Source organism: Mchenga conophoros, linkage group LG20, assembly GCF_057382185.1.
Source record: "Mchenga conophoros isolate Kocher_MC1m ecotype Shallow Benthic linkage group LG20, M_conophoros_male_GT1.1, whole genome shotgun sequence".
Taxonomy (NCBI): domain Eukaryota; kingdom Metazoa; phylum Chordata; class Actinopteri; order Cichliformes; family Cichlidae; genus Mchenga; species Mchenga conophoros.
The window spans coordinates 7,518,103-7,541,476 of record NC_140545.1 but is presented as its reverse complement, the minus strand read 5'-3'; the positions used below and the strand labels follow the sequence as shown (position 1 = coordinate 7,541,476).

At 42.1% G+C, this 23,374-nt stretch overlaps 2 protein-coding genes across 2 annotated transcripts; one reads left to right on the top strand and one right to left on the bottom strand.

Annotated features, from left to right (window-relative positions):
- Positions 1-427: 427 nt before the first annotated feature.
- Positions 428-4,200, bottom strand: LOC146550287 (vesicular inhibitory amino acid transporter-like). The gene is made up of 2 exons (XM_085260561.1): positions 3,200-4,200; positions 428-2,472 (listed from the first exon to the last, which is right to left on the bottom strand). Exons 1-2 carry the CDS (start codon positions 3,578-3,580, stop codon positions 1,285-1,287), a joined length of 1,569 nt encoding a protein of 522 aa, XP_085116687.1. The 5' UTR covers positions 3,581-4,200; the 3' UTR covers positions 428-1,284.
- Positions 4,201-14,240: 10,040 nt separating this feature from the next.
- Positions 14,241-20,361, top strand: actr5 (actin related protein 5). The gene is made up of 9 exons (XM_085260741.1): positions 14,241-14,634; positions 14,830-15,068; positions 15,183-15,352; positions 15,606-15,823; positions 16,422-16,586; positions 16,997-17,101; positions 17,330-17,469; positions 17,683-17,815; positions 18,911-20,361. Exons 1-9 carry the CDS (start codon positions 14,251-14,253, stop codon positions 19,229-19,231), a joined length of 1,875 nt encoding a protein of 624 aa, XP_085116867.1. The 5' UTR covers positions 14,241-14,250; the 3' UTR covers positions 19,232-20,361.
- Positions 20,362-23,374: the final 3,013 nt, after the last annotated feature.

The following is a 23,374-nucleotide window of genomic DNA, read 5'->3' as shown; positions in this document are numbered from 1 at the left end:
TTTTTGGAGGTAGATTAAAAGTATTCTTTAAAAAAAAAAGTCACTGTACCAACATCCTCATTCTCAGAATAAATGCAAATCATAGCTGTATGCTTATAAAAGGAAGTGAAATTTATCTGTTTACTTTTAGATTATTTAACTTTTTTAAAAGTTAAACAGCAATTGTGCTCAGATTGATCACATCTACAATAGGATTAATAACAAATGTGCTATGTTTTCCCACTGTTTGCCACTTGCAGTTTTATAGGTTTATGCTGTCTGTCATGAACTGATTATACTGGAAAATGTAGAAATGTACCTCCACCCCACTTTCAGTGCCTCCACTTCACATTGTGAAAAGGCGAAGTGGAAACAACTTATTCTTAATGAGGAAGTTTAGCAGAGGTTAAGCTAAATAAAGAAGAGAAAAGGTAAGAAAAGATTGAAATCACCAGCCATAAAATATCTCATTTATTTATCTCTTGATTCAACAAATACTCTTTTGTCTCACATACCATGATTAGTTCCATTAATTCACAACTGACAAGTTCAATAGGAACAGAATATTATCAGACATTTTTTTTTTTGTTCTCCATATATAACACAGTTAGGACCCACTTGCTTGCACTTGAATTCACGTCATCCAGAATGACACTTGAAACACCAAGAAAACAAACAGCAAGGACTACTATAGGCATAAAAATGAAAAGAAACAACAAAAAAAGAAACACAAAACCAAAAACCGACTGGAAAAAAAAATCATTCTGTTCAAACCACTACACACAAGTTATTCATGGTTTATGGTGCACCATCTGATCGGATGGGTGCTTTAGTCTTGTATTTTCTCTGAAGTGGGGGGATACTGATATCTAGCAGTTCAACAAACCAGCAAGAACATAATCACTCCATTGTTTTTCCACATATTTCATTCCCCAGATATAAACACTACACGCACACAGTTAGACCCGTGTCGGGCTTTTTAACTGGATCTTTGCATGAAGACTGACACTTGACAGGCTTTTTTAAATGCCTGCATATTCATTCACCCCCTATCATGCAGGAGGTTGTGTTCCTCTGTCCAGTTAAAGAAACACGTTTTCTGGAATGAGTAGACTACTTTACACTATGACTGTAGAGTTTATTATTGCACATTATCACGAAGGCAAAAATAATAAAATAAAAAAAGATGTACATTTCACACAAATAATCCTCCTCAAGTGATTATGCCAAGTCCTCAGTGCGGTGTTTTCGTCAGGAGTGCGTTATTTTAGGACAATTGCCCTTCACAGGCCCTCTCTGAAGTTCTCAGTCGTGGATGTCATACCTGTACGCCTCTATGAGACCTTCAATGGAATGGATGAAGCCAGATATGGCACATATGCCCCCAATGATGAAAATGGAAACGTCGAAGAAGACGTGGTGCCACAGGAGGTTTCTCCATTGGAGCTTTAGGTGGAAGAGGCTTGGCAAGAGGAAGCACAGGCCAGCACCGGTGAGGCTCCCAGTTAAGCCCATAAGAAGGGCGAAATGGGGGACAAAGACAGCCATAAGCAAGGTAAAGACCACCAGGGCGACTCTGAGGCCCAGGCCCCATGATTTCAACTGCCCTCCGGGGCCGTAGCAGTCTGGAAAGAGGGCTCTCCCGCCATCCTGGAACAAAGATTTCTCTAGAACTTCAACTGCGGCGAAGAACGGCAGAGGGTAAGAAAGCAACGCCTTGGAGACGAGGAAGAGATTCACCACAGCCCGGATCGTTGAAGGCAGGTTATCCGTAATGACCTCTTTGGTGGCATCTGCCCATGTCAAGTAGGCCACCAGGGCGAAGAGGCCCTTGAGGACGCAGGCCGCAATGTGAGTCCAGTCCATCATGCAGTGGAACTCACTGGGCTTCTGCATGTTTCCCTCCAGCGATGGGAGGAAGATCTGGGAGGTGTAGCTGAACACGATGATGCCGATGGAAATGGGGAATTTTTTCACATCGATGTAAAACTTGACCTTCTCCCAGGCCCACTCTCGAGCCCTGGAGAGGCAGTAGGCAATCACCAGGATGTTGATGACGAAGTGGGCCAGCGTGCAGAGCAAGCTGAACTTGGACACGGCCTTGAGGTTCTTCAGGAACGCGCATGGCAGGAGCGCGGCCGTGGCCACCACAGACCAGGCTTTCTGTGAAACCGGAAACCCCGGGAAGCTGTTGTACATCAGGTTTCCGCTGACCACCACGTAAAGAATGCACGTCATGACCAGCTCGATGATCTGAGCCACGTTCACGACGTGGCCGCCCAGGGCCGGGAAGCGGGGCGCGCAGCAGGCGTTCGCGATGTCCACGTAAGAGTCCCTCACGCGCACTTTAATGCCGTCCTCGTTCTCTTCGTACAGACACGCGATGAGGATTTTGCCAGTGTAGCAGCACACCACAGCCGCGAAGATGATTAGGAAGAGGCCGAGGTAGCCGCCGTGGAGGATGGCGTACGGCAGGCCGAGGACAAACATGCCCTGCGGAAAGAGAAGCGCAGTTAAGTGGTAATGGACGAGACCCACATCGCAGTGACAGGCCGAGCTAACCCAGGCATGCAAGGACCAGCTCGTCTTATATAATAACAGCCTAAATTTATATTTAAAAATAACGCAACAGGAAAAATTGTCACCACGGATTATTTTAAATTAAACTGCAATAATATGTCCGATACCTGATCTGTACTAAATAATAGATCGAATTAAAGCGTTTAAGGAAAATTCCAAAACGAATTTTCAAATTCATTTGATTGAGCTTTTTAATTTGATGGAGGCTCTGATAAGCACGTGGGTGCTATTCAGCCTCCAGGCTATCAAAGTCAAGCAGATCCCGCCTGCAGCTCCACTGATAAAAAGATTTGAATAAATACATTTTAAGACCCACTCACTGCAACGGATTTACGCTCAAACCAATTCGAGGTGAAGCCAAAGCTTGGATCTAACTGATAAAATGTAGCTTAACGGGCCCTTTACATTTGAAACCTTTTATAGTTTCATCGCACAAAATTAAAGGTGACTAACTCTAATTTTGGCTTGTGTGGAATTATTTGCATCCCATGAGCATCATCCTATTTTCCAGCTTAAATATTAAATGTGAAAATATGAAGTCTTCAAGGTGACTTTATGTGCGGTTGCAGGCCTAATATGGCCGTGCAGCACATGGTACTTTTGCACTCACGCGTGCAGGATGACAGTAATCATGGCCTACCTGAATGGCGTTGGTGACGTTCCAGCCAGCTTCCCATGACGTGATTTTTGGCTTGTCTTCTTCCAGAGAGCCTGCTGTCTTCAGGGACGAGGGCCTCGGCCCGGTGCCGTCTCTCTGGTAGTGGCTGTCTCCCTCCAGCTCCCCATCTCCCTCCATCTGCCCCCCTTCTTCTTCTCCTTGAAGGACATCCATCTGCATACCTTGCCTGTAGTCATAATCCAAGTCGTCGCACTCCGCGAAACCCAAACCCTCCTCGTCCGTGGCGGCCTGGAAGCCCAGTCTGGCGAACACCCCACTGACCTTGGCCTGAGATTTGTTGGACACCGTGTGGGCCGCATTGGTCAATTTGTTGGTGAGCTTGTGTCGGATTAGGTGAGCCATCTCTTTCCGAAAGAAAATCCGTTCTACAGTTAAATAGGACGCGTAAAAAGCGCAGATTCAGGTGTATGCAGGGCAATTTCTTTGATTGTTTTACTTTTTTTACCCGCTACAGTGAAACCATGCCTGTTGCCTCTTCGATGTGACTGCAAAATAAACTAACCAGCATTCTAACGGCTGCCTAACCGATTTACTCAAAGCTTAAAAAATATCCTCAGCTGCTTTTCTTGGCTTGTTTATCCATATTACCTCCCTTAATAAAAACACTCCTTGGCATCTGCCTCCACGAAGAAGCGCCTGAGATCAGACACAAAACGAAAAAATATTTCCATTCGTCGTTAAAAATGTCAATTTTGCATTTTTTCCTCCCCACATACACAAAGCAGTCCTCTCAGTTTGGAGTCTTGTAGGCGACAACGTGAGCGCAGGAATCTCCGCATCACCCAGAGAGGTAGAGAGGGAGAGAGGGAGCGAGAGGGGCGTGCACGTGTCCGCACAGAGTGCCAGTGTAAGGCTCGCGCGCAGCGGAACCGTCACGGGTGGCGTGGAGAGACATAGATAGAGAGAGATCTCATCTGGGGTTGACCGACCGAACGATCACGAAAATAAAAGCGTTCAGGCCATTTAAATACATCAGTGTCACAGAAGTGCGTCTGACATCACGCATGAATGAAAACACCAGACATTTCACCTGCTCATCCTGTCAACAGGTCCACGGACACCGATACCAACAAACGGCGGGTGTGATGTAATGAAACAAACCTCCACCCTTTATCCAAACCTGCTGCTGTGTGGCTGTGTAAAAATAACTGAACTGGAAAGGCTATTTTTGAGTTTCCGAGTGCTCGTCTGGACGTCTGGAATACCTCAAATACGCCGATATGACAAATAAACAATGTCGTCTACAAAGGCGTGAATAATCGCGATATTCTTCTTTAAAAAGGAAAATTAAATAAAAAAAATTCTCTTCCAACACTTGAAATCTATCCTAATTTTGTGAAATGAAGCACGATGACTGCGCCATATCTCGCTATATCAATCGACACAGCGCACAGCGAATTTTCTCTGTTTTCTGTAAAAGACAAAAGGCCCCAGCGTGCCACCTTTAAAATTTTTTATGTTCCTACATAAAACATGTTTTGTTAACAACAAAAAATATCGATGAATATTACACATTTCCATGTGTAATATTTTATGTAATGAAAACAGAAGAGGTGAGAGAAACGAAGCATGTTAATTTGAGGCAAATATTGAAATGAGTCAAACTTAAATTTATCTCAGGGTTTATTTGTGTGTTTATTTGCAAAGTCTGTTGCAAACAGCAACAGACTTTGCGTTTCCTGCCAGCAGCTCTACTCCAGATGAGCGTGATCAGCAGGTTGGGGGAAGGATGCAACTCGTTGCGCATCCTGCTGCAGGCCAGTTGCTGAATGCGCACCACGGACAGTTCCGAGGACAGCTCCGCGGACAGCTCCACAGTCACACAGAAAATATGTACCAAAGAAGCAGTCGTTAAAATGCAACACAACACGGGCAACATCGAATCTATACAATAATTATTTTCTCTCGTTGAGCTGCTTTCATCTAAAGACGAGATTGAAAATCTCAGTTTAAGGGAATATTTCTTCTCCACCTCAGATGTGATCAAGCGCCCTTAGGCGACTGTTGTTGTGATTTGGCGCTGTATAAATAAAATTGAATTGAATTGAATCCTTGCGAATACGAAGCATCTCATTTGTCCCTCCGTAATTTGCTGTGACAAGACAGCAAAACTGTCATCACATTTTTGCCTCTGTGGCAAAAACGTAGCGCTCCGTGGCAGGAAGGCTGAAAAATACAGACATTCTCCCTGAGCAGTGATTTTTGAGCTTCTAAAATATGAACAATCTTTGTGACGCCTGTTTACAACTGTGATTAAATTGATTGCAATTGTGATGATCTGAAAAGAACAAACCATTGCGAAACACAGGCCCAAATGTTTTAACGAGCATCATTACAAGAAAAAAAAAAAAAAACGGGCGAGAGATCTAAATTTAGAAACGAGCCAGAGGACAGTAAAAGTTCCGCATATTTTCATGCTTGGCTTGAGCTGCTTTGCCAGCTGCTATTTGTGTTCAGGCCAACACAGTTTTTGTTAGTGAGTGTGTGTCATCATGTCTGAGTGTGTGTGTGTGTAGGACGGTGAGGAGCTGGGATGAGACCTTGAGGCGCTTCTCCCTCCCCCATGACACGCGCAGTCCCCGGGCTAACGCCGGGACAGGATCGCTGCAAATGTCACACACACGGGCGCGCACACGACTGCAAACACGCAGCTCTGGTACATTCAGCTCCATCCGACATAAAAACTCGCTGCTTCCACTCGAAAATAATATCAGTAACAGTGAAACAGATTAAAAAGGGAAATAAAAGTGATAAAATAAAAGCCCGGATTAAATCCTGTCGAACAGAATAGATTTATATTTCGCTTCCCCTTGAAGAAAATAAATCGATTTTCAGTTTGACTTTTTTTTTCTTTCAAACTGAGCTACTTTAGCACTGGCTTCTGGGGCGAGCAGTTTAGCTTCCAGGCTACAAAGAGAAGGATTAATTCAGACTCCGTGTGTGTGTGTGTGTGTGTGTGTGTGTGTGTGTGTGTGTGTGTAGGCCTGAAATAGGAGAGGCTCACAGCCCCGTCTAACAGCCGTGCAGTGCTGACTGGGAGCAATAATCTCTGATAGTTGCCATGGCCACAGTAATTGGACAGGGTGTGCGCGCGTGTGCTTTGAGATTTCGGAGAAAAGAGTTTTTGTTTCAGCACCGGTCGGGTTTTTTTTTTCTGTCTGAAGGCTTAAATCGAACCTTTCCCTTCATTAATGTATAAATTAAAGCTGCACTGTTGAGAAACAAACAGACATTTTTATATGCAGCTGCATAAACCCATATCAAGCAACACCGATGCACTGATTAGTTAAATAGAAATCATAAAATTGAGGGGGAAAAAATCAGAAATAAACACAAAAAAATCATGAATATTATTAATATGTGACTGTAAATATATTTTATTGTAAATCCAGTGTCTCACATGTTGTTTCGAGTCCACCTCGGGTAAGTAGAGGAGTGAGGGAATGTAGGCAGTGGATCAAACCACTGTGAGGCAGTGCATTTTATTTTATTTTGTAACATTGTGGATTTCATTGCTCACAATGATGATTTGCAGCAATGGAGGCGAAAAATACAGTTTCACTGTTTGTGTTTTGGGGTTTTTTTTGTCCCCCCCAAAAGTCGGATCTTGTTCCCTTCTATGACTGTAATTTCTGCACATGGCTCCACTAAAAATTACATTCATTACTACTTGATTTTGTTACACACCTCACTTAAACCCCAGCAACTCACTCATGCTTATGTCAAGGTTTTTATTCTACAATGACACACTGGCAGATTCGTCTGAAAGAACAGAGTTTGCTGCAGTTATTCGACCACACTATTTGTGTATCTATGAAGCGCCTTGAGGCGACTTATGTTGTGATTTGGCGCTATATAAATAAAATTGAATTGAATTGAATATTTTGGCCTGTGTGGAAATACAAAGTTGGATGGGCCTATCGTGACTAATTCTGGTGGCTGTGAATGGACAGGTGCTTTTCAGGGCGGGGTTTGTGAATGAGCACGTCCTTCTACAGCTTTGCTCAACCGGATGAGAAGTTGGATTAGCCAGGCTAGTGAGAACACCTGTATGGCTGGAAGGCCCAAACGTGTATTATTTTTCTTAAATACCCAGCGGATGAAATAACCAATAACAAATTAAAATTTTAGAAATACCTTTTTTCACAGTCTCTCTCTCTCATACACACATATCTGATGCATGGATAGTGACAGGTGCACAAACACATTCATCACTCTGTGGCCCAAAAAGATCTGCTAGGCTTACAGGGCCAGGCACTGAAGAGAGCGGTAGTGACAAACCCTGTGTGTGTGTGTGTGTGTTTTGGTATGTGATGAGAGAGAGAGACAGAGAGACAAAGGAGTGCAGTTTACTGTGTATGCGTCTCAGCGTGTGTGCTTGAATGCGCAGACGTGACAGGGCGCAGAGGAGAGTCACAGAGGTTGCAGCGTGCCTCTGCTATATCAGAAGTGTTCAGAGTCAGAGTCGTTACATAAACTGATCTCTCTTCCTGCTTTCTTCGTTTCTTAACACTACCACAAACGCAGCAGTTACTGACAGTATTATCTGATTTGCTCTAATCGCAGTAATTCTTTCCCAAACCTTATCCTCAGCCGAATCTTATCCCAACCTTAAACCGAGTTTTCAATCAGAAATCTAGTTACATTACATTTGATTTGATCTCAAAATACGCGAAGACACATGACTCTGTCCAAACCAGTGCAAACGAACATTTTTAAATACTGTAGTAATTTAAAATGTATATACTACATTCTGTAGTATGGATTATAAACCATCCAACTAGGGGTTCATTGGAAATCACTGAAAATGTGTGTGTGTGATCAAATGATCAGTTAAACAGGTCTGTAAAATGACGGTTTTCAGCGAGTAACACTCGAATTTAAAAAAGAAAAGAAAAGAGAAAAAAGAAAAAAAAGAAAAAACAAATGAGGAAAAATGCACTTATTGGCTTTGGCACTGCTGCAGGCTTCTTAATTGTGCTCCTGCCATAAATGACACAAACCTAAACAAACGACCAAGGATGGTTAAAGCTGCCTCCTCAATTACAAAAAGAAAAGCGATAAAAGGAGGGATGTCTCCTAATTCCGTGCTGATGTGGGCCAAAAGAAAGTTCTGTGTTGCCATGACAACGGAATTAAAATGAGTTCAGAATGCTGTGACTCACGGTCACACACTTAATCCACACTGACGGATGTTTTTCCTCCCAAAACTGTGTGCGGGGAAAAAAAAACAAAAATATTCTGAAGGAGAAACTGTAGTCACGTCCTGCTGTAAGGAGGTGAAGCCCTGCCCATTACCCACTACCCACTGACTAACTGCATCTCATCATAGTGAGACTTATCGTCGCTGATAAATCACCGATGTATTCATAAACATTTTTAATGAAACAGGACCTTTATAACACGCCCCCTCTCTTTCAGTGGGGACTGTCTGTTCATTCTTCCACAAAATGGAGGCTGCCTGGCATCACGCGTGGCACTCCCATAGTGCTTGTAGCCTATCAGTTGCCCCCTCCTCATCACTGCTGCCTGGATGACAAGCACAACAAGCATAAAGCTGCAAGCGCTGTGCACAGACAGCAGCACAAAGTCACGTCTCGCCTCCTAGGAGGAATGGACGCCAGTGTGTGTGTGTGTGTGTGTGTGTGTGTGTGTGTGTGTGTGTGTGTGTGTGCGTGTGTGTGTGTGTTTTTGAAAGGACAGAATGTAGGAAGGGGATGAATTTTTCTCTGTGTGTGGATAGTATGGATGCGGTTGTGTGTGTTGTGTGTGTTTGTGTCTTACCAGTGGTATGTAGTCATGTGTGTGTGTGTGTGTCTGAGAGGGTGATGTGACCCAGATCTGCTTATTAGCATCAGGAGGAAGGGGGCGGCAGTCACTTAGAGCTTTGTGCCTGAGCAGTGAACTGTGCTCGTGCTTTAGTGACACGCCATCATACTGTAACCCCCCCCCCCACCTCTCTCTCTCTCTCTCTCTCTCTCTCACACACACACACACACACACACCTTTATCTTCCTCCCCAACGTGTCTCTGCTATCCAGGAAATAATGCTGCCCCCAAAAAACATGTTATCTGATTATTTGTATAAGTGTCCGTTTATTTGAGAGAAAAGCTAAATAAAAAGTGTATCATAATCATAATAATAATAATAATAATAATAATAATCAGCAGAGCTCCTTTGCTGGATTTGCACAATACTGGCCCTTCAGTCTTGTATTTCAGTCTTCAGTATTTTAATGGTTTAACTGAGTGTGTTTGCCTTTTGTGTGCATTCGCTGTGTTTCAGTTTCACAGGATGTGAAGTAGATGAAGTGTACATTTGCACATGGTGGGCATAATGGTTATAAAAACAAAGAATAAGAAACTGCAAGAAGAAAAGATGAAGATAAAGAAACGATTCTTCCATTTTAATACTTGACATAACATCTTTTTTTGCATCTCGTGTCTCATTTTTTGCCACAGTGGGTTCCATTTCCATTAAGATAATGCAGCGGATGGCTGATCTGAATGGAAGCCGACTGGGACGTACAGTAGCTCTCATGTGCAGGTGCCCCACATATCCAGCTGAGGCTTTGCCTGGTCAGCTGAGAGTAACAGGATGGCAGACGGAAACAATCCAGGAATTTTACTGGTGAAATAACAGATTGAATGGCTTCAGCTTATACTGCGCGTGTAAAAAATAAAACAAAACAACAATTGTAACATGCATTTTAGTTTGCACACAGACTGAAATGGCTCCAGTGGTTAGAGCCAGAGCTTCAGACTAGAGGGAAAAATCTTGTGAAAGGCAATTATATTATTCTAGAGAGGAGTTAATATTCTTGTATTACGAGATTGAAGATATAGACTTACCAAAAAAAATCTGTATGTTTAATAACAGATCTAATCAGAGAATCTGGCTATAATAACTCAAATATGAACTATGAATGAAAATATGAACACATAAATTACCCTCACACGGTGACATACGACCTCTAGTGGTGAAAGGCAGGTATATTTATGTCACTTTTTCTATAAATGTGGATACAAATCGTGGTAATGTGCGTCTCTTTCTGCCCCTGCGTTCCAGCACAAGTTTCCAACATTAGAACATTTTAAACATCTACGATTGTCTGCTACCATATTCCCACACATTTTACCCTCTGTTTTTCGGGACCCATTTCCAAGGGCGTAGATTTGGTTTTGGCATTGTTGGGAACGGATGATTCAACCACCGAACCCTGTCCTGTTTCTCTCCCCCCCCTTCTTGATAAAAAAAGGAGAATATACTTGCGTACATATGCTACTCTACATGCTTTTAAACCATTTAATTTATATTTATATAATTTATATAACCATTTATATGTGAATATATAATGTTGAATTACTATTAAACAAATGACTAAGTAATTTAGATTTTAGTTTATTTCAGCCATATTCCATATAAATCAGGTAAAAATAAATAAATAAATAGAGTCATGACAATAAAAGAATATGACTTTAAGAACTTAACAACATTACTTCAGTTATACTGCACCAACATCTCTTACACATTAGCACTAAGGGAACACTGAATGACCTGCTGGTTTTTGTCCATAAAACCACCAGGTCTCTCAGCAGAATTACGCAACATTTTAGCCACACTATTGCCCCGATCAAATCAGTGAGCTGGGATTTTTTATTCTGAACATGAACTACTGTTACAGCAACAGACATGGACTACTGGTGCCCCACACAACAACTCAATGTCCACTATGTGAAGGAGGCAAACACATGCCTGCTCCTCTCGTTAACTGAGATAAACTGCTGGCATACTTGTTTTACATCTATACTGTTCAGTCTCTCCTGGTGGACATGGCATACAGCAGCATTGTTTAATCTCATTTGAGTCATTGTTAACTTTAGCCATGCTTTTAGTCTTCTGAGAGCACTGAAGCTTCTTTAGCTTCAGTGCTCTCAGTCTCAGTACATGCGTTTTATCCTCAGATTAAAATTATTATTATGTGCTTGATGTGTCTCACCTTTGGCCCTGGCTCTTCCCCTCTGACTGCACTAGGACATACTGCCACCTGATAAAATAACACATTGATTCACCTGACAAATAGGACATACATGACAATAAGAGTAAAATGTGTAGCTGCTTCAGTGTTTCTGTCAATTTGTGCAGATCTTGACTCATCAGTAATGTTTGTACGGTGAGTGCATTTTTAAAACAATTTGTGCAAGCTGCACTACAAGGTGGAATATTTGACTACCTCATGATATTTTGTCTCAAAAATATGAATATGTCAGTACCACTAGGAGGAAATTATTGTGTCACCAACATTTTAACATTAGACATATAATTTTAACAGCCTCTGTAAACTAATATCCTGGCTTGCTCGAGGCTGCCGTTTCCCCAGACAGTTTCAATCAAAATTAGAAATGAGACTGAGAGAACTAATAGTGCTGCATGTTGTGCAGTTAGTTTCCAAAACACGTTATTCATGGTTACATACAATTTTAGACTGATGTGGGCCAAACCCTAGCATAGCCTGTAACGTTATTATGACGGACACATTTTATGAGTGAACTTGACTTTAAGTGACTTACAGGTTTCTTTGAAAATAACTTTCTTATACCCAGGTTCTTCCTTTTTGCTGCCATCCTCCTCTCATCCTCCAGGTTCTCGCAGCGCAGGCTTGGCGCTGCTAAAACTAAACAGAGCTCCCTGAAAGGCACAGCCAATCACATTGGCCATATTTGTCACATGCGGTAGGACTCCAGTGGAGGACGTAATTTAACTCTTTCTGCACCGCTGGGTGAATGAGACGTTGACAGATCGTTTTTTTTCTTTCTGTCTGGCTTGTTTTTCTTTACTCGAAGAGATCAAATTATTGGTGGGGACAATTCAATAATCGCCGGATATTGGTGAGGACATATCCCTTCCGTCCATGCCAAATCTACGCCCTTGCCCATTTCTCATTCCCAGCTGGAAATTAGGGATGGGACATAACAAATACAGCTTTACATATGCGGATTATTATCAATGATGAGGTCAAAAAGACTCTCCGCTCAGGGAGCATCGGTTACATTAGAAGACAGGACGTTTTGGAAGATGATGAAACGTTTCAGAACATGATCCCTTTTGGCTTTATTGGACAGGACAGTGCTGACAGGAGACAGGAGGGTGGGGAGAGAGCAAACGCGGGATGACATACAAGAAATGGCTTAATAGATCTAATAGTAACAGAAGAGAAGACCTGTAGAGTGTGTGGACCCAAGAGGGATTGGAGGACACAGTAGACATAAAGTTAAAAATGCAACACAGAGAGCAAAATTGTGCAGTCTAAACCCGAAAACGTTAGCAGAACTTAAAAAATAATGCAAAAGATTGCCTCAGTTGCATTCGGTACTGCTAAATTTAAAAGCTTAAGTAGATTCGTTCAGTTCAACAGCATTTTCTTGGCCTTCACCAAAAACGCACTGCACTGTTATATTCAAGAAATATTAAAATAATTCTCTCAAAAAGAATATAAAATGCGAAAGACATGATATGTACTTTTGAATATCTCAGTTGCAGATTTGATTAATCAAACTGTAAACTGTTAAAACTGTAAAATTCTAAATTGTACATATACCACTGTCCTGGTTCTGTTGTTGTTAACGTTTATATTCCAAACAATGACTATCAGAAATTTCTTGTAGTCCAGTTATTGCAACAAAAAATGATATAAAACAACAGCCCAAAACAAAACTAGACACTGTGCTCTGATACAGTTATCCAGACTCTTGAGTTTCTAAGTTAGGGAACAGTTGACCAGCTCCAGACTTCTGTACTCTAAATGAATACAGTGTTATTCAGTCCTTTGCTAATAACTGAAGTAGCAGATGTAGAGCATAGATCACTCTAAATACTACCAAGAAGTTCATCAGCAGTTCTTGCGAGGTCACTTTAAAGGATTTCAAAAAGGAAGGAAGGAAGTCACATGATAGGGTGAGGCAAGGTCTCACCCGAAACCTCTGCTGATAATGATCCACACCCCTTTTCACACCTTGGCTCATGTCATGAGGCACATGGTCAATAGTGGGTCAATGACCATCTTAAGGGACAACTCCCACTAGGGCTTAAATACCTGGGAATCTCCATTATTTGTTCTTAGAGCTGAAGAAGCTGTTTGGATGAGAGGTGAAAATTCTTCAAGAAACTCAAAGAAGTCCAGTTTCTTTCCAAGCTCCTTAGATTACTGTGACCTGGAACTGAGAACCTACACAGATGTGATGGGTCTTGGTGTTTACCATACAGCTCTCTGAAACTCTATACGGGGTCTTTTTTGTAGATAAAATAACTGCATTTCAAAAATAAATTGGTGATCAGGAATTAAAAATAATTTAAATGTTTTAATTGTATTTTGTTTAAATTAGCTAGACCAGCCATTTTCAAAGTTAAGAGTGCTGGGGCTCACCCAATCTTAAATCTTCACTCTAAAAAGAAATACAAGAAAACGTGATGAATTTACTTGAACATTTTATTCAAAATATATAACTAATATAGGGTTTTGGCTATAAATTGCTCATACTACCCAGTCATATACACAGTTTTAAGGCTAAAGTGTGACCCACCTGCCACTGGGACACGAACTTCGAAACAAGAGCAGTAAAGAAGAGTAAAGAGTAATATCGCAAACTAACCACGGCCTATTCTCAGATTTAATTAACTTTGTATATAAATACAATGGATAGATGGAATGTAACTGTACATAAATGGGGCCCACCTGCAGTACCTTGCTAGCCCACCAGGGGGGTCGTCTCATATTTAGGGAATCACTTAGCTGGAATATTAGTCTTATGCTTATGCTTTTCTCCATTCGGATTTGTCATGTATAGTGTGCGTGTGTGTGTGTGTTTTAATCAATGTTTGTTTCCAGTTCGTATTGCTAAAATCACACACATCAAGGTTATATGATAAAAGTGATTTAAAAATCTGTCAGGAACTGTAAATCTGCGACACCGAGCCTCCAGTCGGCTGTATTTTGCAGTTACACATTTTCAAAATGGCTTCCAAAGAAGGACCGGTGTGTCAGATTTTCTCGTTCCAGGACTGGAAAGCCTCCCCTGATCCAATTCTTGAGCTCCCCGTACAGTATCTGACCCATACACCCTCTCCTATAGTGATAGATAACGGCTCCTTCCAGACCCGGGCCGGCTGGGCGGCTCCGGGGGCCGAGCTCGACCCTCCGCGGCTCCTGTTCAAGTCTGTGGCGGCGCGAAGCAGAGGCGCTGCCCGCAGTGAGACCCAGATCGGTAACGACATCCCCAATTTGGAGCCGCTGCGGTGGCTGCTGAAGAGCCAGTTTGACCGAAACGTGGTGGTCAACTTTGAAATCCAAGAGCTCATCTTCGACTATGTGTTTACACACCTGGGCATCACGTCAGAGGTGAGCGGAAGTTAAATCAGTCATTTGTAAGTGAAACGTTGGTCGGTTTGAAGGTTTTGTATCTGGAGTTCAGGATTAATTGAACAACTTAACTCCCGGGATATTTTCTGCTAGCTGTTTATAGTCATGTAAGTCACCTGGACACCCAGACAATACATCAACACCACTTTATTATTATTATTATTATTTTTGCAGGGTAGTGTGGATCACCCCATTGTGCTGACAGAGGCGCCCTGCAACCCACTGCACTGCCGCCAGATGATGTCAGAGCTGCTTTTTGAGTGCTACAGCGTCCCATACGTCTCCTATGGTGTGGATTCCTTGTACAGTTTCTACCACAATAACAATCAAAGGAAGCTCCAGTCACCACACACGGGAATCATTCTGTCCTCAGGTTACCACTGCTCACACATCCTGCCGGTTATTAATGGCAGGTGAGGATCAACATGCACAAACGAATGATTTATATACAGCTTTTACCGTTTGCTCTGTTTTCCTGATTTTTATCACACACCGTAGTTTTAGTTCTTATCTGGTTTTTGTTCGAGGTTGGATGCTGTGAATTGTAAGCGTGTGAATGTGGCTGGGAGTCAGGCAGCGTCCTACCTGCAGCGCCTCCTGCAGCTGAAATACCCAGGTCACCTTGCTGCCATCACACTCAGCCGCATGGAGGAGCTGCTGCATGAGCACAGCTACACTGCTGTGGATTATCATGAAGGTACAAATATATCCATGGACATGTAACTACGCATTTGTTTTTTTTATGGGACAGCAATTAAATGCTTTAGATTTATGATAGCTGAAGAATATTTTAGTAACATCGGTAGATTGCACACAGTGAGTTCCTCCTCAGAACTACTAGAGAAACAGATGACTGTGAATAAAAGGAGTGAGGAGTCAGCACAGAGGTGCATGCATGTGCTCTCTCCTCCCCTTGACTTTGCATTTCCTCTATGCTGTGTTTTCCGCAGAGCTGGAAAAGTGGCGCAGCCCAGAGTTTTATGAGCGGGAAGTTCACCGTATGCAGCTTCCGTTTTCGAGTAAGGTGCCGGGCGGCTGTGTGAGTGTAGAGGAGCGGCAAGAGAGACGAGCTCAGCAACTTCGACGACTTCAAGAGATTAATGCTCGCCGCCGAGAGGAGAAGCTGCAGCAGGACCAAGAGAGGCTGGACAGACTCTTAGCAGTACAGGCAAGGACCTTATTGGACCTTTTAAAGTTCACAAGCACAAGAGTTGTCTCTCTGATGGCGGATTCCTGTCTTATCAGTCAGCCTGTTTGTTTCTCTCATCTTTTTCCATTTTTGTAAACGCCTACCTTTCTATATTTCAATGGAACTGTCATCAGGAGGTTTGGATCTTGTTTTTAGGCCGGTACATGCATGCATACTTATAGTAGTTGTAACGGTAGTGCAGTGTTGACAAACAACATGATTTCTAACATAGCACCTGATTGGCAGATAAAATGTAATTAATTTAATGCACTTCCACTGGGATTGCGGGAATCATTTGCAACACTATGGGTGACCAAGCAAGAGCGAAAGAGAGTTACAGAAAAGAAATGCATAATTTATATGTTGGCAGTTACACTGCGAGTCAAAGACGATTGATTGATTGTTCCAGCTGAGGACGGAAGACAAGATGGAAATTGGCACTCGGTAATAAACACATAAAACAGTATTTCACCTACTGATCATAGAGTTGTGTGTGTGTGTGTGTGTGTGTGTGTGTGTGTGTGTGTGTGTGTGTGTGTGTGTGTGTGTGTGTGTGTGTGTGTGTGTGTGTGTGCAGGAGCTGCTGGAGGACGGCCTGCTGGATCAGTTTCACAAGAGTCTGGTGGAGCTTAACATGGATTCAGCCGAGGAGCTGCAGTCGTACATCAACAAATTGCAGCTCGCTGTAGAGCAGGGTAGACAGAAGCTGCTGCACAGTGATGGAGCAGAGGGAAAGGCGGAGGTAGGTGTTCTGCCATCAAGTTTAAAAAATAGAATTCGGTTGTACTGACTTGTTTTTGCATGTGCTGTGCCCACATTTCCAGGCTCTGTGTCTGAATCAGTATTTGGATAAACAAATCTGCAACTGCTTTTTGGTAGAAAACAGTTAATAGAAGAATGCTGAGCATATGACAGTGTTAGCACTGTATCTATAATGAGATGGTTATCTAAATAATAAGAGCTCAAGTTGTCAAATTACAGTGAAAATGACTACAGAGCACAAGTGAAATTGAAATGATCCAATAATTAATTAGGTGTAAATGTCATTATCACGACTGTGCTGCGAGGCTCTACAGCATCTATGCTTGATTGCTGCGGTGGATGTAGTGCTCCTGACACAAAGCCTGAGGCTGTTCTGTGGCTCTCTGTCAGGTGTCAGAGCTGGAACAGCCGATGGACGAGACAGATGGAGTGGCACTGATGGATTCTGACTTCCCCGAGGACTCGCTGCCAGAAAAACCTGCTAATGTGGTTCAGGTAATGGCACAGGATACCTGAATGTCTCAGAGACATGTAGAGCCTCATTAATGCTGTGCAGGGAAATACCTGCTGCGGTCATGTGTGGCAAAATGTGTAGAAAAACTTCCAGTAGTTTTTGAGCATAACTTTGCTATTGCAACATTTGAAACATGTGGTGGTGTCAGTACTGTCATAACTTCACGTTAATGAAGGAGAACTTTTTTTCCCCCGCTCCTCCTCCTCCAGCCCGTGTTTAACATGGCGGAGTACCACCAGCTCTTTGTGGGGACGGAGCGTCTGCGGTGTCCAGAGATTTTGTTCCAGCCTTCGCTGACTGGAGAGGAGCAGATGGGACTGATGGAGACTCTGCAATATGTTTTGGCCAGGTAATGATGGGATGTAACGGTTGTACACAAAAGCACGAATATGCAGAGAAGTTGTATAAACACATAACCTCATCCTGATGAAGTTATTACAAGGAGCCAGAAAATGCTATGTTATATAAACATTCTTTTATTATTATTTTTTTATTAGTTTTTTACTGATGGTATTTATTTTTTTGTTAATGATGTGAACTTTGATGCTTTAATCACAAATAGGTACACTCCAGAGCAGCAGGAGGCGCTAGTGAGCAATGTATTTCTGACCGGAGGGAACATGCAGTATCCTGGGATGAAAGAGAGGGTAGAGCGAGAACTGCTGGCCATGAGACCCTTCCAGTCACAATTCAAGGTACAGCCTGTGCTCTCCTAAAACGCTGTTATGTTTACTTTGTCAAAAAATCTGAAATCTTTTTTTGATAAGGACAAAAAAATCTAATATAGTTCAAACAGTAACCACAAAAAACAGAAAACAAGAGCTTTCAGGTGGACGTAAAACCCTGGACTTTAAGCTTTTGTGTTTTCTCTGGAAAAAATCTTGAACATAGTAACGGAACGCAAAACGCCACAAAAAGGTTGTATCGTCTCTTTAAAGCACAGGTGTCGAACTGCAGGCCTCGAGGGCCGGTGTCCTGCAGGCTTTAGATGTGTCCTTGATCCAACACAGCTGATTTAAATGGCTAAATTACCTCCTCAATATGTCTTGAAGTTCTCCAGAGGCCTGGTAATGAACTAATCACTTGATTCAGGTGTGTTGACCCAGGGTGATATCTAAAACCTGCAGGAGACCGGCCCTCGAGGCCTGGAGTTCAACACTCCTGCTTTAAAGTCATCAGCTCAAATATTTTTCTAAAGTTCAACATGGGATGTGACATAAATATAAATGATCTAATGTACACTCACCATATACTTTGTTAGGTGCACCTGTTCAACTGCTTGTTAGTGCAAATATCTAATCAGCCAATCACATGGCAGCTACTCGGTGCATGCAGGCACTGAAGTTCAAACCTAGAATTAGAATGGAGAAAAAAAGTTTAAGTGATTTTGAAGATTGTCCCACCCAGCCATCACTAGAGTTTACAGAGAATGGTCTGAAAAATAAAACATATCCAGTGAACGCCCCCACAGCCGACAAATCATGTCATTATGGACCAAACTGTCCTGAGGAATGTTTCCAGCACTTGGTTGAAGAATTAAGGCAGCTCTAAAGGGGAAAACGAATCCAACCCAGTACTAGCAAGGTGTACCTAATAAAGTGTCCAGTGAGTAGCCAGCCATGTAAATAGTGCATATAGTTAGATATGAAGCAACAGAGCTTGTTTCAAAATAAAGAAGTGAGGTATGGGAACCGTTATGGGATAAATGACTCCAGCTAAACTTTCCGGTCCTTTCAGATGTTTTGATTAGTGTTGAGATCATCTGAAGGTAACCTAAAACTTCTTCATAGGTGACCATGGCGTCTTGTCCGGCCTTGGATGCCTGGCATGGAGCACGAGGCTGGGCGTTGGAGCACCCTCCTGGAGCAGTGTCGGAGGGATGGATCAGCAGACAGGACTACGAGGAGAAAGGAGGCGAGTATCTGAGCGAGCACTGCGCCTCCAACGCTTTCGTTCCCATGAAGATCGCTAAACCCGCTCGCCCTGCTGAGCCACCCGTTACAATGCAAGCATCTACAGAAGGTCCTGCTGCCATCACCATGGTTACGACAGATCCGACCCCCTCCTCCTCTACTAGTGCTGTTGCTGATGTTACCATGGTTACCACGTGAAGCAAAGCTCTCTGATATCCCCCCCCGACGTGTCCGAAGTTCAGGAATGATTTCAGGATGAAGTGAAGGGTTTCACTTTGTCCTCTTTCGTTCAGCTCGACTCGGATCGTGCTTTTTCAACAACCGCCAGAAAGCTGCTGTCACTCCTGCTGAACGCTTTGGTCTTTGAATTCCAGGCGCTGGGAAAAAACCCCTAAAATGAGCTTGAGAGAGACGGGAAATGCATAACTGTAACTGAATCAGGAGTATTGTACACTGCTGTTCTTGGTGAAATCACAAGAGTTCATATTGAACAGGGATCAAATGAATGTTGTTAAAGGCCAAGAGTATTTTTTTGTATTATTGTGTAAATATAATTTTATTTTGTATGTCTGTGTTTTTAAAAAACAAAACAAAAACATTTCCCCTCTTGGAGACCGTTGTCTGTCTTTTGATTGTCAAAGAAATCTGATATTTCGTGTCTTCTGTCCCTTCTTCTTCTCTCCTTTCTTTTCCTGTTTTCTAGTTAAATGTTCAGTTTGCTGAATGCTCACACACATTCCCTCAAACACCTCTAGTGCTATTTATACATGCAGCTAGCCTTTGTTTTCACTAAAGTTAGGGAAAAGAAACTTTCTTTCATGCCAGCTTTAATTCTTTGTCCTGTAGGTTTTTATCAGAGGAATCCTTTTTGAGCTCTAAGTCACAGATTACAGAAAATCTGACCAGTAATTTGACCCTGGAACATGTAATTACTGTTGTGGGTGTTAAAGTGATTAGAGAGCATGAGACCACATAACATTCTTATTTTGAACTAATGCCCTCAGGAAGACTTCACAGGGCGCCTTTAGGTAGGCAAAAGGTGCATAAGGGATCATTTGTGCCAAAAGCAATTAGCATACTGAGTTATAAGACTCTGTGATGTATTTGTACTGAAGTTTTATGTATGCATTTGTGTGACTGTGGGCTGAGTGCTGCCAGTATTTTTTTTATGAATTGATTTATGACTTGATGACTCACACACAATTTTCTGCTAATGTGGAGAATAAAGTTATTCTGTTCTAAATGCCACCAGAACAATGTAATAAAATATTTTTGGGTAAAAGTAGATGGGCTCTTTAAATGCAAAAATAAATAAATAAATAAAATTGTGTGCTGCAGTATATCGTTCTACCACTAGATGGCACAAATGAACACAAAATCTTACTCTGGCTTCACTATTATTCAGTTACAAGCAGTATTTAGTGTTTTGTACTAATAGTTTATGTAAGTCGACTTATCAGCCAGACTGAAGGAGACATATTCTTACCACAGTTTTAGCATTCTTCCTTTAATGCTAAAACTGATTGGACTTTATTCTCATGGAGTCGTTGGACAGCAGGTGAATCTGGTCTGCTGTTGACAGAGTATACATCTATACCTCCACACTCATCTGAAAATTTTGAATCTTGTCTGACACACCGTGAGTTGCCTTGGAGGGTGTGTGCATTGCATTGTTTCTCAGTCCTCTGAAGTCTAATAGCATCATGTGGCGTTAAACTGTGCTCAAGGTTCAGAACGTTCTGCTTTTCCCAAAACAACTGTGTGGCGACCCCACTCATAAAATAGCCCCCAGTTTCCACAGCAGGGCTGCACTTGGCTAATCGGAGCCAACACAGGCCAGTGACTGCAGGTTAATTGGCTCAAATGTAACTAGAGGGATTAAAGGGCAAAAACAAGGCAATCTTTTATGTGTGAAAATTAGTAACCAGGATTTATTTCTATGGCTACGCTGCAGTCCAGCCAGGCTTTCCTAATGATTTTGAGGGGAAAAAACCCAGCAGATGTTCTCTACCTTCTCCTTACCATTCAGTGCACAGCATTCACAGCAGGTGAATAATGTCTGACTAAGTTGAGATTCTAAAAAATGCAAAAAACTCTTTAATCCTAACCGTTTTCTGAGGTCAGGATCTCCAGTGGCCTTATTCTTCTCGCTGCTGTGATGCAGTTATTGTACACCCTACACACAGCTGTGATGCACAAGTCAAGCACTGCTGCTGATACTGTAGGTACACCATGCAGATCTTGTGTATTCTTAAACAAGCCTGCTCTGTCTTGCACCCTGTTTGTGCCACCAAGTTGGCCAGTGTCCAATTAGGAGGATTTATTTGTGAGCTCCAGTGTTGTAGGTCAGCAGGAACGCCAGGCAGCTCAGAGCACATGTCACAGTCCTGTTGTAAAGGGGAGGAAAAAATAATGACCTGGAGTTGGAGCTGTGACAGATGCCCAAAAGGTATTATTTTTCTTAATGGATGGCCAATATCAGTTATGTTATTGCTTCTGTGTAAAACTTGTTGTATTGCAGACAGATCCTCAGTGAAATTATCCACTTCCCTGCCAGTTCAAAGTTCAAAGAGGTCTTCATGGTTGCGATATATGTAATAGCCTGTCAGCAGAGTGTCTTGTTGGCATAGTTACGGATGATGTAAACCGGGTTACAGTGAGTCTGGGATGCTTTCTTGCTCCTCCATCTCTCCTCCTGCCTTCTCTCTCGTCAGTCATGGCGTTTTTTTTTTAAACTGTAAACACACATGCAAACATGAAGGTGACTCCAGCTTTAAACCTGCTGATTTAGAGACACGTAATGACTGAAATCATTAAATGAATCTAAAAATATGGGATCTGATGGATTATTGTAAATAGAAGTTTCACATAATCATTACATGTTCATGTACTTCTTTATCATTTTAAAGTCCAACTACATTTAAATAGGGCTTGTTTTTTTTGCCTGCAAATGTCACTTCAGTATCTCATCCCCCTCCCGGAGCTCACCGTGCCAGCTGCTGTCAGTCTGACTCTGACATGCTGCTCCAGTGGCTGTCTTGAATAAGACTTCCCCTCCATTAATGCAAGCTCCTATAAGCACCCACAGTTACGGTTTACAATTAAAATTCACTTTGGTTTTCTGCAGAAACCTTTTAAAATTCAGTTAACATTGCAAAAGGTGATTTAAATGAGCCTAAAAGGGTAAAAAAAGAAGTGATATGATTGTTCCAACATGATGATCTAACCCTGGTTTTCTGGCTGATAGTTCAGAGGCTTCCCACAGATGCTTGATTAGATGTCACCTGGGCAGTTTGGAGTCAAAGTCTACAACCTGATTTTTGCCGTGTTCCTTGATCCTTTCTTGAGCACTTCCTGCAGTGTAACAGGATTCCCTAGTGGATCCCCGTCTACTTGATCTGCAAGTTTAGATGGTGTGTGTCAAAAATATGAATGCAAAGACTCAAGGTTTCCCTGCAGACGATTGCACTATAAGAAAGTGACCTGTCTGCGCTTATAATCTGTGGGTATGACTCATATTTTTGCTAAATAAACATTTAATGTGGTCAATCAAAGTAAAAACACATTGACATCATGAATTTAAATCCATTACTCCATTAAAAATTCTATCATGTACCACTGTCTCGAGTTTCCTGACTCCCAGAACGAGACTTCAATGATTCATCTTCAACGGACATGTTGGCTGCCGTCCAACCAGAGAAGCTTTATGTAGATGCTATACAATAACATCAACATTTGGAGCTGACTGACCCTGACACAGCTGGTATTTCCTGCACTGACAGAGAACATGGACAGTCTGTGAGTAGATAAAATTACTGTAAGGATAGTGTACTTAAAATCATTTGGAGTATTTATGCACAAGAACAGAGGCTATTGCAAGCTCATATTCATACTATTGACAAAGGAGCCATATAGTAACCGACTTCAAAAGCACAAATAAGTAACCTTTAAAGAAGATTCCAGCTGTTTAAGCCACTTCTCTGTTGCCCGTGAATATGTTATTCAAGGAACTGTGTGATGCAAAAGTAGAATTTTTATCTACTTAAAAATCTTAAAGGCTTTTTTTGTTTGAAAATACTATATATTTTTCACAGAGGAAAGTTGGCTGTGCTGCAGGAACACTTTGAGAAGTTTGTGGATGTTTTAAAACAGTTTTTTGCTCAGTGAAAACCTGTCACTTTTTTCACACCTTTGTAAGTGACTTGAACTGAACTACAAACTTTCCAGAGTCGCCTTTGAAGGCAAAAGTAGGCCATGCTTTTATACTAAAAAAGGTATTTGGAATCTGTCTCCTCATCAGCTGTAAAACGCTCGCTGGGTATATACTGATTATCGTTGTCA

What these genes read in the sequence shown, in the direction of transcription:
- actr5 (XM_085260741.1), top strand. Translation starts at nt 14,251, where the DNA reads ATGGCTTCCAAAGAAGGACCGGTGTGTCAGATTTTCTCGTTCCAGGAC. An exon ending in CTGCCGGTTATTAATGGCAG is followed by an intron (nt 15,069 to 15,182) that starts GTGAGGATCAAC and finishes TTTTTGTTCGAG; the next exon opens with GTTGGATGCTGTGAATTGTA. An exon ending in AACCTGCTAATGTGGTTCAG is followed by an intron (nt 17,102 to 17,329) that starts GTAATGGCACAG and finishes CTCCTCCTCCAG; the next exon opens with CCCGTGTTTAACATGGCGGA.
- LOC146550287 (XM_085260561.1), bottom strand. Translation starts at nt 3,580, where the DNA reads ATGGCTCACCTAATCCGACACAAGCTCACCAACAAATTGACCAATGCG. An exon ending in ACGTCACCAACGCCATTCAG is followed by an intron (nt 2,473 to 3,199) that starts GTAGGCCATGAT and finishes CTCTTTCCGCAG; the next exon opens with GGCATGTTTGTCCTCGGCCT.